This window comes from Bufo gargarizans, chromosome 3, assembly GCF_014858855.1.
Source record: "Bufo gargarizans isolate SCDJY-AF-19 chromosome 3, ASM1485885v1, whole genome shotgun sequence".
Lineage (NCBI taxonomy): Eukaryota > Metazoa > Chordata > Amphibia > Anura > Bufonidae > Bufo > Bufo gargarizans.
In genome coordinates this window covers 40450245-40468235 of record NC_058082.1, presented here as the reverse complement: position 1 = coordinate 40468235, position 17991 = coordinate 40450245, and the positions used below count along the sequence as shown (strand labels likewise).

Below are 17991 nucleotides of genomic sequence, written 5' to 3'. Positions count from 1 at the left end.
ACAGGCATAACCAAAATAATACAAATACGCATAGAAAACGCTATATCCCGGACCCACAGTCAATGTCCCCGCCCACTGGACAGGCCTAGCCGATGGCGGACACAGCAGGGCCTGCAAGTCGTGCTGTGCCGCTACAGAGGACTGACCTAGGCGATGGCAGAAACAGCAGAGCCTGCAACGTCAATACTGCACCGCAGAACAACCTGACAATAACACAACCCTAACTAGCTATCTAGTTTCAGGCCTAGGCTTAGTCTCTGTTTTTCAGGCGCCACTAGTGTAAAGCATGGAGTAAATGGGTGTACTGACCTTCGTCCGTTTTGTGCCCTAGGATGCCGCTTACCCGGGATGGCCACCAAGCTCTCAGCAACCATGCTGATTGTGAGGCTTTCTGTCCACACACTGAAACTGGTCTTCCTGGGACAACCTCTCTTTCAAAGAGCTGGATTCAGTAAGGGGACGACAGCTACTCTCCTTCCTCTATTCACTGCCGTACATCTGCAAGCCAGGATGGAATCGGATTCAGTCCCTCACAGCACAATCCTTCCACCATGTCAGATTAACACTTCCTGGTTCTCTCAGAAGCAGCCAGCATTAGTCATCACCTACTTTACATATGCAAATCCCAGAGTGTGCTGGTTGTAGCTGTAAAACAGTGGCCTCTAGTGCCCGGAATGCCAAAAGACAGTTTAAGTACACTTTAAACATAAACCTTATACAGACAGAGCTTATTCACAATCTCACAATTCCAGGCATAAATGTTAGTTCATTTGCCAGGGCTCAAGTCTCGGCCCTGGCATGGCCCCTGACACGCCAACACTCCTCTGCCGTCCCGCCGAAGTGGTGCAGACAGTGTAATAATGGCCATGCAACTAAATATTGTCGATTTAAAAAAAGGGGACTTTGTGACTACACCTAAAATAGTCGCAAGTCCCTTAGTAAATGTGCCACAGTGTTTTTGTGTTTTCTAATTAACTGATAAAGAGAGATGTGTTTAGGCAGTAGAACGCATAGAAAGCTTAAAGGGGTATCCCAGTTTGAAAGTTAGTCTTTACTGCTAAAAGGGGTTATCACTGTTAGATCGGTGGAACCCTTACCAGCCTTGAGAATAGGGGTCCTGTTACCTTGTCCACATGGAATGTGCACGGTCACTCCATTCATTCTCTATGGGAAGACCTGATCCAATAGAGAATAAATGGAGCAGCAGGGAGCATGCTCGACCATTACTCCATTCAAACAATGAACATAGGAACTCTATTCTTGGGATAGGTTTTGGTCCCCGCGAATGGAGTCCTATCAATTGAGCAAGTATTCCCTTTCCTGGGCGGGTAAATGCCATATAAAAATGAGCATTATTTGCCGATTAGATCTAGCACCGCTGCTCCCCTTCTCGCCATCAGGGTTTCTTTACTTAGCTCCCTCTAGTGGTGGCTGTAGGCAGGCAGAATTTATAGTAAGCTCCCTCTAGTGGTGGCTATGGGCAGGCAGAATTTGTAGTAAGCTCCCTCTAGTGGAGGCTGTAGGCAGGCAGAAATTTTAGTAAGCTCCCTCTAGTGGAGGCTGTAGGCAGGTAGAAATTATAGTAATCTCCCTCTAATGGTGGCTGTAGGCAGGCAGAATTTGTAGTAAGCTCCCTCTAGTGGAGGCTGTAGGCAGGCAGAAATTATAGTAAGCTCCCTCTAGTGGAGGCTGTAGGCAGGCAGAATTTATAGTAAGCTCCCTCTAGTGGAGGCTGTAGGCAGGCAGAATTTTTTGTAAGCTCCCTCTAGTGGTGGCTGTAGGTAGGAAGAATTTGTAGTAAGCTCCCTCTAGTAGTGGCTGTAGGCAGGCAGAATTTTTTGTAAGCTCCCTCTAGTGGTGGCTGTAGTTAGGGAGAATTTGTAGTAAGCTCCCTCTAGTGGTGGCTGTAGGCAGGAACAATTTTTAGTAAGCTCCCTCTAGTGGTGGCTGTAGGCAGGCAGAATGTATAGTTGGCTCCCTCTAGTGGAGGCTGTAGGCATTTTGGACCTAATAATAACACTATGTTTGAAGCAGATGACGGAGGGTTGTGGAGCACAGTCCAGAGCTCTAGTTAGAAGGGTTTTCTTTACTGATGACCTATTCTCTGGAGAGGTTGATCAGTATTTTATCTGTGGGGGTCCAACACCTGGGACCCCCACCGATCAGCTTTTTGAGAAGGTACCAGTGCTCCTGTCAGCGCCGCTGCCTTCTCACAGCTCACCAAGAACAGCGCCGTATATTGTATAGTGGCCGTTCTTGGTATTGCCCCTCAGCCACATTCACTTTAATGGGGCTGAGCTGCTCCTAGGCTGCATTATACATGAACGTGTTGTCACTCGGCCTCGGACGAGCAGAGAGAAGGATGCGATGCGCACAGGAGCACTGCTGCCTTCTCGAACAGCTGATCAGGGGTCCCAGGTGTCAGAAGTAAAAAAATCTGGGAAAAGTCCTTTAAATGAGCCATGTGCCCAGTTAACTCTTTCTGGCACTGCCATCCCCTGCTGAAAGATGGGTAAAACATAGTAGGCATAGATAATATTGGGCCTGTACCCCAAATCCTTTCCACCTTGCATAGAGAGGACAGCGGTGCATTATAAGAAACTGGAAAATCTGCACACTGCAGACCGTCCCAGTGGAAGTTGTGGATGCAGCTCTGGGTGTGACTGGAGTATAAATTCAAATCATCAGACTTGGAGCTGTAACATGCAGTAGCATTGAAATCATGGATGGGTGACAGCTTGGTGGGGGGAGGGGGACACTTGTACAGAGTAATAAGGGTCTTGTGTCTCTACAGGGACTGGATCCAGCCTCCTCTCCACCGTGCAGGATCTGCCCTCCGTCCCCCGGCCATCCAGGTCTCGAGTTGAAAGAAATCTTCAAATCATCTTCTTGTTACATTGGGTCATGATCGTCTCTGTAGTAGGTAAGATGTTACGTGTTGTAACGTGCGTCACAGGTGACTCGATTTATGGCAGTGGCTGCAAAGGGGAGGCATGGGACAAAAATCTCCAGAATAGTCTGAGCACTGCCCCCTTATAACGTTATTTCTGTATAACAGGGGTGGCCTGCACCGCGATCCTCCTCTACCTCTTCTGCACGGACTGGTGGCTCATTGCTGCGTTATATCTGGCCTGGCTCGTGTTTGACTGGAAAACCCCCAGTAAAGGTGAGATTTATGTCTCGTTCCCAACAGCAGCAAAATGGTGCATAAAGATATTCACTGTCTGTACTTCTGAGAGATCGGGCTTCATAAAATAGATAATTGGCTGCTGGCAGCCACCACTAGGGGGAGATCAATGCAAATGGATTTATATAGCGACCATTGAACTCAATGGGAGCTTTATTAATCTGCAAGCAGTGAGCTCCCCCTAGTGGTGTGGTGGCTAGTGGTAGTCACTGTGACAGTATCACACAAGATGGGGAAGACGTTAATGGTGTTGTTCCATCTCGCCATTACTAAAGCAAGAAAGGACTGTGCCGACCACCTTTTAATTTCCAGGTTTCCTTTCACCAAGGGCCCAATCGTAGTATTGAATGCAGCCTCACTGATGAGTACAACTACAGATCCTGTTTTATACTCCAGAGCTGCACTCACTATTCTGCTGGTGGAGTCACTGTGTACATACATTACTTATCCTGTACTGATCCTGAATTACATCCTGTATTATACTCCAGAGCTGCACTCACTATTCTGCTGGAGTCACTGTGTACATACATTACCGTACTTATCCTGAGTTACATCCTGTATTATACTCCAGAGCTGCACTCACTATTCTGCTGGTGGAGTCACTGTGTACATACATTACTTATCCTGTACTGATCCTGAGTTACATCCTGTATTATACTCCAGAGCTGCACTCACTATTCTGCTGGAGTCACTGTGTACATACATTACATTACTTATCCTGTACTGATCCTGAGTTACATCCTGTATTATACTCCAGAGCTGCACTCACTATTCTGCTGGTGCAGTCACTGTGTACATACATTACATTACTTATCCTGTACTGATCCTGAGTTACATCCTGTATTATACTCCAGAGCTGCACTCACTATTCTGCTGGTGCAGTCACTGATTACATACATTACTTATCCTGTACTGATCCTGAGTTTTACATCAGACACGGAGGCTTCATATTGCTTTCTCTTCCTTTACTGATCACCATAGCAGCAAGGAGAAACAAAAAACAAATGCAAATGGTCACCATAGTAACCCATACGTCCCACCCCTACCGCCCCAATATAAGGCTGCGTCCAAGGTGGTACTTCCTCTTTCTTGCTGCTCACCAGATAAGTAACATGTTAATTTTTTATCTGCTAGCTGCTTCTATTCCCTAAGTGTTTTTATTCGTTTTAGAGTTTATTCCCTGGATTATTTTCTTCCCTGGGGCTTGTTTTGTTCCTCCCTTTAGGTGGGTTGGGTTTGGTGCAGCGATATATCTTTTGTCCTGCTTCCTTGCCCCTTAGGCTTTTCCCTGTCTGGGCAACCTCTGCCTGCCCCAGTATTACAGGGGCCTAATCGCGCGCAGCGTTTTCCCCTGGGACCCTCACCTTTGGGGCTCCGTTCGTTTCCTCTCTCCGCCCCCTTCTCCCCTCGGGAGTTTTACTTGGGGGTCCCGTTGTGCCGGGCAGTGTCGCTGGCCTTACCGCCATCTTTTGCCTCCCCGGTGCTGGGCCACGCCCCCCGTCTTGCGCGCGTCTGCTGCTCGGCGGCTTTTTTCTCCCCACTTTCGCGCTCTTTGGCTGGCTGGAGCGAGATCTCGCGAGATCCGGCGGCCATTTTGGTTCCCGTTCCCGCGAGATCTCGCTTCCTCCGGTCTCCTGCGTGCCTGCTGCCGGTTCTCCTGTGCTGCGCTCCGCTTCTCCCGCTCCTGGGGTGATTAACCCCTCGTTTATCTAGCGCTGCTCACTTTGTGCCTCTGGCTCTCCTCCCAGCCCTCCTCCTACAGGTACCCTGTTTCCTTTGGCTTGACCAGCATGGACCCCTCTGCCCAATCCCCCCCCCGCCCCCCTCCCTGGCAATGCTAGTCTCCCTGACTCAGACTCACAGGCGCAGCTCATCCAGCGCTCTGTGTCTGATGCGATCCTACAGGCTATGGGTTCCATGTCCACTGTCTTGTCACAGACCATCTCCCAGGCCCTGTCTGCACACCCCCTAGTTGGGGCCAGACTTGCTCCCCCTGAGACTGCACAGCACTCGTTTGCTGCTGAACCTCCTGTTGGACAGGAGACAATGACCGGTGTGTTGATGACCACCCCAGACGACGCGCTGAGGTCGCGTAAGAGAGCTTGTCCCCGCCAGGCTGATAAATCGCGGGTGTGGAAACACGCTAGAGCCCTAGCGGATGCCGTCTCTGACTCGGATCTGGGTTCGGGCCCGGAGGATCCGGCAGAGGCTACTGATTTTTCTGAGGAGGATGACTCCCCTCGGGGGTCCGGCCCTATTGCCACTCCCCCTGCTGTGCCTTTAACTAAGGATTCCTCCTCTGCCTCTGCTGACAATTTCCCTTTGGATTCCTCCGGGGCTCCCATGTTTGATCCTGAGGCCCTCCACCACCCCAGATCGGCGGAGTGGCTCCCCGATACCCAAATTAGCAGTTACCTGGAGCGTTGGGCCCGCCGTCCTCTGTCCAAGGAGGCGCGCAGTAAGCTGCGGGCTGAGTGCCCTCGGCCCATTATACCCCATAAAGTCTGCGACACTCCCGTCGTGGATCCAAAGATGACCCAATTTTTGTCTAAGTCGGGGTGGAATGCCAAGAAGGGCTTGGACTCGGCCCTTAGAGGCTGCCAGGACAAGCTCCTGGACATTTTCGGTCCACTGGCGAAAATTATGGAGTTGGCGGAGTCCGCCAGACGGGAGGGTTCCCACATTGACCCTGAGGAGCTCACGGGCTGGGCCCAGCGGGCGATTTGCATCGCCGGGGGAACCAATGCGTCCCTATCTGTGGAAAGGCGCAAGGCCATCCTGCTTAGGATAGACCCCAAGCTCATTAATCTCGCCCAGACGGAGACGGGCAAAGAGGCGGAAGGCCTGCTTTTTGGGGACTCCTTTATAAAGGACCTCAGCCGCTTCGTCGGCACTTTTTCCGCTCTGGACAAGGCGCAGGCTACTATGCGCAAGGTCTTCCAGGGCCGGGTCTCTCACAGGGCCGGCAGCAACAGGGGCCGTCTGTCCGGCCGCTCCAGCACCCGAGGCAGGGGTGTATCCAGAGGCTCCTTCTCCCAGCGAGCTGCGTTTCAAGACCAGCGGTCTTCCCAGACGTTCTTCCCATCCAGAGGGGGACAATGGCGCTCCCGTTCCTTCCGAGGAAACACGGCTCCCCGCAAGTCATCCGGTAAGTCAGACCCCGGACGGGGATTCTTCGGTACTTTATGTAGGGGGCAGGCTTCGGCATTTTTTACACGCTTGGGAACTAATTACATCAGACCCGTGGGTTCTGATGACGGTCAGAGGTTTCTCCATAGAGCTCATAGACACCCCTTGCTCAGTGCAACACACGCCGGCCTCTCTTCGGAGGGGATCGGACTCCGCTCGGGTGGACGAGGAGCTCTCTTCCCTTTTCCTCAAGGGGGCCATAGAGAGAGCTCACGGCCACTCAAGGGGGGTGATAAGCAACATTTTCTTGGTCCAGAAGAAAGGGGGTCAGATGCGTCCCGTCATCAATCTCCGGGCGCTAAACAGCATCGTGCGGTACCGACACTTCAAGATGGAGGGAATCCATCTGCTTCGGGACCTCCTCTCCCCCAGGGATTGGCTCGTGAAGCTGGATCTGAAGGACGCGTACCTGACGGTCTCGGTGGCCCCCCACTCCAGAGATCTCCTTCGCTTCCTCTGGAAAGACGAGGTCTGGAGATTCACATGCCTTCCATTCGGCTTGTCGTCGGCTCCGTGGTGTTTCACCAAGCTCCTGCGTCCGGTCATGGCCTGGTTGAGGAGTCGCGGTGTGCGCCTCATCATATATCTGGACGACATCCTCCTGATGCATCAATCCAGATCGACACTGCTGCAACACCTCCGATGGACGGCGGATCTCCTAGAGTCGCTCGGCTTCCTACTCAACTTGGAGAAGTCTTGGCTCACTCCTTCCCAGAGGTTGGACTTCCTAGGATTCACAGTGGACTCGATCTCGGAATCCCTCAGCCTGCCGGGGGACAAGTTACGGTCCATTCGCAAGGAACTGCGACGGGCGTTGACCACTGCCCACCTGTCCCTGCGTCACCTAGCCCGCATCATCGGCCTGCTAGCATCCTCCATACAGGCGGTCTTCCCGGCACCGTTGCATTACCGGGCCCTACAGCGCTTGAAGATTGCGCACCTCCGCTCGGGGGCCTCCTTTGCGGACATGGTAGAATTGGATTCGGAGGCCAAAGAAGAGATCCGTTGGTGGATCGCCAATCTGGAAGCTTGGAACGGCAGGGCGATTTTTGGCTTCCAGCCGGAATTCACCATCGAATCGGATGCGAGCCTTCAGGGCTGGGGAGCGCACTGCAACGGGGTCTCCACCGGGGGACCTTGGTCGCAGGTCGAGACGCACTTGCACATCAATGCCTTGGAGTTGCTGGCCGGCTCCTTGGCCGTCAAGAGTTTTACCAACGGTTTGGCCAATGCATGTATCCGTCTCCGGATGGACAATATTTCAGCGGTTCGCTACATCAACCGTTTGGGCGGAACCCAGTCTGCTACCCTAGCGGGATTGGCGAAGGATTTTTGGGCGTATTGTCTCTCCAGGGACGTCATGGTGCAGGCCGAGTACCTACCGGGACTTCACAACGTGCGGGCGGATTGGAGTTCCCGCCATCTTACGGACGGCAGCGACTGGCAGTTGGACCCGTCGATTTTCTCGGAAGTGTCATCCAGATGGGGACCCTTTTCCGTGGACTTGTTCGCCTCCCGGCTCAACGCTCACCTCCCTCGGTTCTACAGTTGGCGCCCGGATCCGGAGGCAATGGCGGCGGACGCGTTTCTGCAGGACTGGTCCTCCGACCTTCTCTATGCTTTTCCCCCATTCATGATGATTCCTCGGATGCTTCTCCAAGTGCGTCGCCATCGGGCGGAGTTGGTGGCGATAGTCCCGTTCTGGGACTCTCAGGTATGGTTCCCGTCTCTCCTGGAGCTTCTGGTGGACATTCCAGTCCTTCTGCCGAACCCGACCTCTCTCCTGCGCTGCCCTCAGGGGACTCCCCACCCTCTGCTCCTGGACGGATCCCTACGTTTGATGGCCTGCCGGCTCTCAGGACTCCAGGAGCGGTCGACGGAATTTCGGAGGCAGCTAGGCGCCTCTTGGACGACGCTTGGGCTCCCGGCACCCGAAAATCTTATCGGGCGGCCTGGCGAACTTGGGCTGGCTGGTGCCTGGAACGGGACCTGGCTCCCGTTTCAGCTCCTGTAGCTCAGTTGCTTCGATTCCTCACCTCTCTTTTTGAAGGGGGTAAGGCTTACAGAACGATCAACCTTTTTCGTTCGGCGATTTCTTCGTCACATCTAGGGTTTGACGGCGTTCCGGCAGGACAGCATCCTTCCGTTTCGCGCCTCCTCCGAGGCGCGCGCCTTTCTCGGCCTCCCCGCCCGAGGTTTTCTTCCACTTGGGATGTTTCCCTGGTGCTTACCTTTTTGTCCTCTTGGCCTACCAATACTGACCTTTCCTTACGTCAGCTTTCCGCGAAGTTGCTCACTCTCTTTTGCTTAATTTCTTGTAAAAGAGTTTCTGATGTGCGGGCTCTGGACCACGACGCCAGGTCCTTCACCCCGGAGGGCGTGTCTTTTAACATTTCGAGACGCACGAAGACGAACATCCGGGTCGTTTCGTACCCCAGCTTTCCGGCTTCCCCGGCCTTGTGTCCGGTAGCTTGTTTGAAAGAATACGAGGCCAGGACTCGTCCTTACAGGTCTCCGGCTGTGCCGCAGTTGTTTCTCTCCATCCGTCACCCGTTCGGCCCGGTGACTAGCCCCACTTTGGCCCGTTGGTTGAAATGGGTTATGGCTCTGGCCGGTGTGGACACTTCGGTGTTTACAGCTCATTCGGCGCGCGGGGCGGCGTCTACCTCCTTGGCGGTCTCGGGAGCTCGCCTGGAGGACATCCTGAGATTGGCGGACTGGTCGAGTGCCTCCACTTTCCGTGAGTATTATTTCCGTCCTCCTCCTCATTTGTTTGATCCCTTGGTTAACCAGCTTTGAACTAGCAATATGAAGCCTCCGTGTCTGATGTAAAACTAACTGATTTTCCTAGTCTACGACGTAAAGTCATAGTTTTATTAAGACACGGAGGCGAATATTGCCCTCCCTTCCCTCCCCTGGGCTCTGGTAGTGTAGGGGGTGTGTTTGGCCTGTTAGCTCTACTTAGTTGGTAGGGCTGTTTTGAACTGTTATACACTGAGAATGTTCAGTTGTTCGCCATTATGTGCTCATGCTTGTATGTATGCTTCCCACCGGCCTGGACCTCTGGTGTCCGCTGGATATGGGTTTGGCTGGGCCATGATCTCGCTTTATCGGAGTTTATTTCTCTTGTTCTTTCAGGTTGAGTCTTCCTGCCCTGGATTGTTCCTGTTCTGGATGATGTTTTCCTCCGGCTCCTGCTTCTTCCACGTTGGATTTGCTGAGAGTCTTGGATGATGGTTTCCAGTCCTTCCCCTGATGTGGATCCTGTCGCTGGAAAGTTCCTGCTTGGATTCTGTGGGTTTCGTTGGCGCGGATCGTTCTTTGAGTGTTCCGGAGTTGTTCGTTCATCGGTTATTATGGACTGGTTCGCAGAGAAAGAGGAAGTACCACCTTGGACGCAGCCTTATATTGGGGCGGTAGGGGTGGGACGTATGGGTTACTATGGTGACCATTTGCATTTGTTTTTTGTTTCTCCTTGCTGCTATGGTGATCAGTAAAGGAAGAGAAAGCAATATTCGCCTCCGTGTCTTAATAAAACTATGACTTTACGTCGTAGACTAGGAAAATCAGTTAGTTACATCCTGTATTATACTCCAGAGCTGCACTCACTATTCTGCTGGTGGAGTCACTGTGTACATACATTACATTACTTATCCTGTACTGATCCTGAGTTACATCCTGTATTATACTCCAGAGCTGCACTCACTATTCTGCTGGTGCAGTCACTGATTACATACATTACTTATCCTGTACTGATCCTGAGTTACATCCTGTATTATACTCCAGAGCTGCACTCACTATTCTGCTGGTGCAGTCACTGATTACATACATTACTTACCCTGTACTCATCCTATATTCCGCAGCACTTTACAGACATTAGCATCATTCTGTTCCCAATGGGGCTCACAGTCTAAGTTCCCTATCAGTATGTCTTTGGAGTGTGGGAGGAAAATGCCAACACGGGAGAACATACAATCTTCATGCAGATGTTGTTCTTGGTCGCATTCGAACCCAGGACCCCAGCGCTGCAAGGCAACATGCTGCCCAATATACTGTATAATACTCCAGAGCTGCATTCACTATTCTGAAAGTCAGCATTCCATATTTTCTAATATTCTGTGTTTTAACTGATCACCAGTTTTGACATCTCTGCTTGCCATCAGTGAAGGAAAGCTTTCATGGCCTCCACTGAGAGGCTGAAAATCATGTCCAACTGCCACAGGGGTTCATTTGTATCGTTGCCGTGTTGCAGTTGAACATAATTTAGTTCTCTGTGGACACGATGTATGTTTCCATTCACTGGCAACAAGTGGGGATCTTGAAAGTGTTGAGGACTTGCATTCCCCTATGGGTTTTTTTGTGCCATACACTCTTTAGGCTTACCCTGCAGCCGGTGTCCATCTTATTTCAGGTGGCAGACGATCCACGTGGTTTAGGAACTGGACTGCGTGGCGCTACTTCAGGGACTACTTTCCGATACGGGTGAGTTCCTGCATATACGCACAGATGCGACGCCATCGATTTTCCTGTGCCCATGGACTTTGTATGTTGTCACTGCAGCGTCGCTCTTAAGCCGAACCCTTCTGTCCTAAAGCTACTAGTTGTCCAGATGTAGCAGAGCCGAGATGGGCTGGGGTGGGTCATGTGAGGGTTATCCCATTGTCTTTGTCAGTATGACTCCTCAGTTGACTCTGGGAGCTCCCAGACTTTGACTGGGAAGAAATGTCCAGATGGAGTAGTCATGTTATCTAAGACCATTCCACCACTGTCCTTTGTCATGGCGCTGAATCTTGAGGTTGTTGGTTCTGGTGGCTTCATGTGCCCTTATTGTCGGTCAGTAGGCATTGGACCTGAGGTGCCGAGAACCTGCAGACTTGTCGATCTGACAACTAAGCTTTTTAAATGTGTCTTCCAGCTGGTCAAAACCCACAACCTTCTTCCCAGTCGCAACTACATCTTCGGCTACCACCCCCACGGTATCCTGGGTATCGGTGCCTTTTGCAACTTCGGTACCGAAGCCACCGGTGTCTCCAAGAAGTTCCCCGGTATTAAGCCATATCTGGTCACATTGGCTGGGTACTTCAGATTGCCAATTGTAAGAGAATACCTAATGTCTGCAGGTAAGTCCTTTGTTGAAGACCAATATCTTTAGGTGGGAATTATATTTTGTGTGACTGTCTACCATTGGAAACAATGGAGGATGTAAGGTATCTGGTGCCCCTCCATGGTCTGGCAGGTATTGGCAACTAGATAGGACATTGGTCCATTCATTAGATGCCTGTGTGGTTTAAATCCAGGAATTCTGGCTTAATTTGAGGAATTCTGAGATGATAGATGAAGGTCTTAACTTAGGTGACCCCTCTCAAACTTCCAGCGAGGAGGAAAGTTGCTTCTCTTCCTGAGGGACCTGACCAATTCAATAGTTTCATGACTATCCCATTGGTTTCAGTGTGCATGGTGTAATACCTCCTTTCCACCGGTTCAGTTAAAATACCTGTGGAATGGGACTTGCGCTTCCTTTCTGGTGACTGGTGGGGGGTGGTCCCAGTAGTCGACCCCTACTTTTCAGATCTATTACCTTAGCTTGTGGATAGGTGATTAATGTTGGTTGAGCGGTCTAGTATTGATTACAAAAACATGGCTGCTTTCTACTAGGAATGGCTTCACACTTGTCCACAGGCAGTGTGAGGTACTACACCTTGATGGAACTAAACTGCAGTACCAGACACAACCTATGGACAGGTGTGGCACTGCTTCTGGAAGAGAGCATCCATGTTTTTGTAATGCTTGTAGTCCTTCTTTCGTCAAGCTTTGTTTGATGGTTTCCTTGTTATCTATCTCTGGGAAAGCTGCGTGAAACCAATACAGGTCAAGTATTGCTACCGGGCTTTATTGGGGTCCTAAGTGGCATGTGACAAATCAGGCGAACTGGGCAACCCCGTTAAACGGCACTGCTCCTCAACATGGTTCCTGGGAACTGGATCCTTGTTTTGTAGGAATGGCACAACTTTTGTCGGTGGCAGTGTTTGGTATTGCAGCTCAACACTATCTACCCGAGTACTGCAATACCAGGCACAACCTAAGGACAAGCGTGGCGCTGTTTCTGGAAAAATAAAAGAAAACCATTCTTTTTTAACCTCGATAACCTCTCTTTGCATTTTAACAATGAGATTTGGAGCTTCAGTAGGGATTGGAGTCAACTTTTTGCACCTTGTTGAATAGAGTCCCTTCCAGGGGACCTCAGAGCTTCCTGTGTCCTCTGGTCGCCCACTGGTCTGATCATGAAAATAATGCGTTTAACGCATTAGCAGTTGGTATAATGGTACAGCGTCCGGTTGGCGTTATTTATTTCGCAGCACTACACGCCCCTGTGTATCCCTTAATATACTGTTTGCACCTAATGGATGAATATTGCTTTATTTTTACAGGACTCTACCCTGTGAGCCGTCAGTCCATAGACTACATCCTCTCCAAAAATGGAACCGGAAACGCCGTGGTGATAGTGATCGGTGGCACCGCAGAGTGCCTGGACTGCCAACCGGGGAAAAACTCTGTGACTCTAAAGCAGAGGAAAGGATTTGTGAAGATTGCACTACAGCATGGGTAAGAGAAGGAATAAGTGCAATTGCACTTGCCGGTAATTGGTTTTCCAGGAAGTCTCCTTGATGCCAGCCTTGAGATTGCCTCTGTCAGGGACAGGAAACACTAGTGATTTACTAAGAACCAACACCGTATGTTCTAGTCATACACTGTATATACTCCAAATAACCAAGAATTATATATTAAGTTCTAAACATCATTTTTTTTTTGTGGGAAGAGAAAATGGTGGGTGCCATCATGGAGACTTCCAGGAAAACCAATAACCTGTAAGTAGTCTCCGTGACGCACCCTGGAGATATACCAAAGAATACAAATATCTGAGTGGGACCACTGCCTGTAAGACTTACATCCAAAGGCTACTTCTTTGTTACTCATTACATCTACCGACCTAAATTTGGCTGAACCTCTCCTGCATCTGTCCGGTACAGGGACAGGAAAACACGGAGGAGCAGAGGAAAAATGTAACCTCTCCGAGTGTTTCCTGTCCCTGGCAGAGGTAGAGCTAATCTCAAGGGAGCCGCCATGTAGACGACTGTGGAAATAGTAGTTATATTCTTCTACATACAGTAGGAGCAGTATTATAGTAGTTATATTCTTGTACATAGGAGGCAGTATTATAGTAGTTATATTCTTGTACATAGGAGGCAGTATTATAGTAGTTATATTCTTGTACATAGGAGGCAGTATTATAGTAGTTATAGTCTTGTACATAGGAGCTGTATTATAGTAGTTAGTTATATTCTTGTACAAAGGAGCAGTATTATAGTAGTTATAGTCTTGTACTTAGGAGGCAGTATTATAGTAGTTATATTCTTGTACATAGGAGCAGTATTATAGTAGTTATATTCTTGTACATAGGAGGCAGTATTATAGTAGTTATATTCTTGTACATAGGAGCAGTATTATAGTAGTTAGTTATATTCTTGTACAAAGGAGCAGTATTATAGTAGTTATAGTCTTGTACTTAGGAGGCAGTATTATAGTAGTTATATTCTTGTACATAGGAGACAGTATTATAGTAGTTATATTCTTGTACATAGAAGGCAGTATTATAGTAGTTATATTCTTGTACATAAGAGGCAGTATTATAGTAGTTATATTCTTGTACATAAGAGGCAGCATTATAGTAGTTATATTCTTGTACATAGGAGCAGTATTATAGTAGTTATATTCTTGTACATAAGAGGCAGTATTATAGTAGTTATATTCTTGTACATAGGAGGCAGTATTATAGTAGTTATATTCTTGTACATAGGAGACAGTATTATAGTAGTTATATTCTTGTACATAGAAGGCAGTATTATAGTAGTTATATTCTTGTACATAGGAGGCAGTATTATAGTAGTTATATTCTTGTACATAGAAGGCAGTATTATAGTAGTTATATTCTTGTACATAGGAGGCAGTAATATAGTAGTTATATTCTTGTACATAGCAGGCAGTATTATAGTAGTTATATTCTTGTACATAGGAGCAGTATTATAGTAGTTATATTCTTGTACATAGGAGCAGTATTATAGTAGTTATATTCTTGTACATAGGAGGCAGTATTATAGTAGTTATATTCTTGTACATAGGAGGAGTATTGAGAAAAAGAGATTTTGTCCAGCTTGTGGTTGTGGTAATCCAAGGCTTCTTTATTGAAAATTCAGTATAAAATCCAGGTACAGAAAGCAGAGTCTACATGTTTTGGGCACAAGGCAATCTTAGCCCTTACTCATGACTGTTTCAGATACACTGTGAGTTACTTTTGTAACTCACAGTCACCACCTCGTTAAAAAACCAACACGAGGTGGTGACAGAAAGAGGAAACTCTTAAATAGAGAATCATACTGGATTTTCCGACTTGAAAGTCGCCAGCCTCAAGGTTTAAATAAGAGACTGGATCTAATTCTACAGTATTAACTAACGGCTTATTTCTCCTCCTTTCTTCCTCTATTTCCCATTTCCTTTATATGTATTATTTTATGGACCATATGAATTGTCTTTTTGGCATGTTTTTACCTATGTACACATTTGTAGAAGGGAGGGGTTGAATTTTCAGCTGAATCTTCAGCCTGATTATCTCAGGTGAGAGACCCTCCCCCTCCTCTCTACAAAAGTAACTCACAGTGTATCTGAAACAGTCATGAGTAAGGGCTAAGATTGCCTTGTGCCCAAAACATGTAGACTCTGCTTTCTGTACCTGGATTTTATACTGAATTTTCAATAAAGAAGCCTTGGATTACCACAACCACAAGCTGGACAAAATCTCTTTCTCTATACTTCCGTATTTCTCCTGATTCGGGTGAAGGAGCTGTTCCGTGCTATACCAGTGGAATCCCTGGCAGGTGAGAGCTGCTCAATACTTCTGTTTTCTCCAATAGGAGGAGTATTATAGTAGTTATATTCTTGTACATAGGAGCAGTATTATAGTAGTTATATTCTTGTATACAGGAGCAGTATTATAGCAGTTATATTTTTGTACATAGGAGCAGTATTATAGTAGTTATATTCTTGTACATAGGAGGCAGTATTATAGTAGTTATATTCTTGTACATAGGAGCAGTATTATAGTAGTTAGATTCTTGTACATAGGAGGCAGTATTATAGTAGTTATATTCTTGTACATAGGAGCAGTATTATAGTAGTTATATTCTTGTACATAGGAGCAGTATTATAGTAGTTAGATTCTTGTACATAGGAGGCAGTATTATAGTAGTTATATTCTTGTACATAGGGGCAGTATTATAGTAGTTATATTCTTGTACATAGGAGCAGTATTATAGTAGTTATATTCTTGTACATAGGAGCAGTATTATAGTAGTTATATTCTTGTACATAGGAGGCAGTATTATAGTAGTTATATTCTTGTACATAGGAGGCAGTATTATAGTAGTTATATTCTTGTACATAGGAGCAGTATTATAGTAGTTATATTCTTGTACATAGGAGCAGTATTATAGTAGTTAGATTCTTGTACATAGGAGGCAGTATTATAGTAGTTAGATTCTTGTACATAGGAGGCAGTATTATAGTAGATTCTTGTACATAGGAGCAGTATTATAGTAGTTATATTCTTGTACACAGGAGGCAGTATTATAGTAGGTATATTCTTGTACATAGGAGCAGTATTATAGTAGTTATATTCTTGTACATAGGAGCAGTATTATAGTAGTTATATTCTTGTACATAGGAGGCAGTATTATAGTAGTTATATTCTTGTACATAGGAGGCAGTATTATAGTAGTTTTATTCTTGTATATAGGAGCAGTATTATAGTAGTTAGATTCTTGTACATAGGAGGCAGTATTATAGTAGTTTTATTCTTGTACATAGGAAGCAGTATACTTTATTTTCTCCAAAAAACCTGTTGGAAAGCTTCTACAATTACTAAGTGTATAATAAGCTTATTATCCAGTGTCGCTGTCAGCGTATATAAGGTTCTACTACTGTCATTGGCGCAATTCTGATCTGGGTCAAAAGTAATCACACCAGAATCAATTCTTCAGACGGATTCCTTAGAATTGGACCTTAAACTAATTTCAAGAAATTTGCTGATCTCTAGTTATTACAATTGTGCCATTAACCATTCTACAACTAGAGGGCCAGATGGAGACCAGTCCTCGATGGCAGCCCCATAAATAACTATATTGTGTGTATTTTCATATAGGGCTAATCTGGTCCCAGTTTATTCCTTTGGAGAGAACAAGGCTTATAAGCAAATTTTGTTTGAAGAAGATTCTTGGAGCCTATGGCTACAGAGAAAAATCCAGAAACACGTTGGATTTGCTCCATGTTTGTTCTATGGTTGTGGGTTCTTCTCCACAGACAGCTGGGGCTTTGTGCCCTATCCCATTCCCATCACTACTGTGGGTGAGTCATACGTATCTATATGCAACATCTAATATATTGTGTTAAGCTGTCGGATATGGATGTCGCTGGCCTCCGTTTAGGACCGTTTGATTGCTTAGAGTGGATAAATATGGAAGCCTATTGATTTCAATGTAGCAAAGGGTCAACAATTCTACAGTGTAAGAATGGGCCATGCTACTTATTTACTTGCTGTGGTCTGGGACAACATTTGGGATGGTGTAAAGCTATCTACTGACCACCAACAAGGCTTGTTCCCCACTTATAGGCTTTTTTTTATTTCCCCTCCAGTTGGAGAACCCATCGCAGTCCCTAAAATGGAGCAGCCGACTCAGAAGGACGTGGACCTCTACCACAGCATGTACGTGACGTCTCTTCAGAAGCTCTTTGACAAATACAAGACCGAGTTTGGATTGTCAGAGTCTGATGTGTTGGAAATCATATGAAGCTGCTTCTGACTACGACCAAACCATGTTCTCTATTCATTTATTGCACTTTTTGTAGAAGTTGATGTAACTATATGATTATGTCGCTTCTAGAAGGTACTGGACACTTGAATTTGTAAAAAGATGAACTTTGAGGTCAGCCAATCAGCCGGTGTCCATGAAGCAGGCGACTGAATAACCCCTCCCCAATATATTAAACTCCTGATTATATGTTAAATGTAGGTCAAAAACACGTTGTGGACACAGCCTTAGTGACATTGCGTTGTGTTTTTCTTGGCTACATCATTGTGTACCAGAGTTTTAAAATGAATTCTAATAAAACTGAGTTTTAACACATTAGTTCTAGAAGCTTCCCCTTCCTGAGCATTGAATAAATTACGTTTTCAGGTGCAATGTATGGCAGCGTTGGGTGGGCCCTGTGCATGGCAGAGTTGGTGGGTGCCGTGCATGGCAGCGTCAGATGGGCCCTGTGGATGGCAGCGTCAGGTGGGCGCAGTGTATGGCAGTGTCAGGTGGGCGCAGTGTATGGCAGCGTTGGGTGGGCCCTGTGCATGGCAGCGTTGGTGGGTGCCGTGCATGGCAGCGTCAGATGGGCCCTGTGGATGGCAGCGTCAGGTGGGCGCAGTGTATGGCAGCGTCACGCGGGCACAGTGTTCTGGCAGCGTCAGGTGGGCGCAGTGTATGGCAGCGTCAGGTGGGCGCAGTGTATGGCAGCGT

At 47.5% G+C, this 17991-nt stretch overlaps 1 protein-coding gene across 1 annotated transcript in view; it reads left to right on the top strand.

Annotated features, from left to right (window-relative positions):
• Positions 1 to 17613, top strand: part of LOC122930942 (diacylglycerol O-acyltransferase 2-like) — a 40005-nt gene extending 22392 nt beyond the window's left edge. Inside the window, exons 2-8 of the mRNA XM_044284690.1 lie at positions 2795 to 2923; positions 3059 to 3166; positions 10788 to 10858; positions 11292 to 11496; positions 12805 to 12979; positions 16629 to 16831; positions 17120 to 17613. Coding sequence (XP_044140625.1) covers positions 2795 to 2923; positions 3059 to 3166; positions 10788 to 10858; positions 11292 to 11496; positions 12805 to 12979; positions 16629 to 16831; positions 17120 to 17274 — 1046 coding nt within the window. The 3' untranslated portion in view covers positions 17275 to 17613. The remainder of the gene's footprint in view (positions 1 to 2794; positions 2924 to 3058; positions 3167 to 10787; positions 10859 to 11291; positions 11497 to 12804; positions 12980 to 16628; positions 16832 to 17119) is intronic.
• The last annotated feature ends 378 nt before the right edge of the window (positions 17614 to 17991 follow it).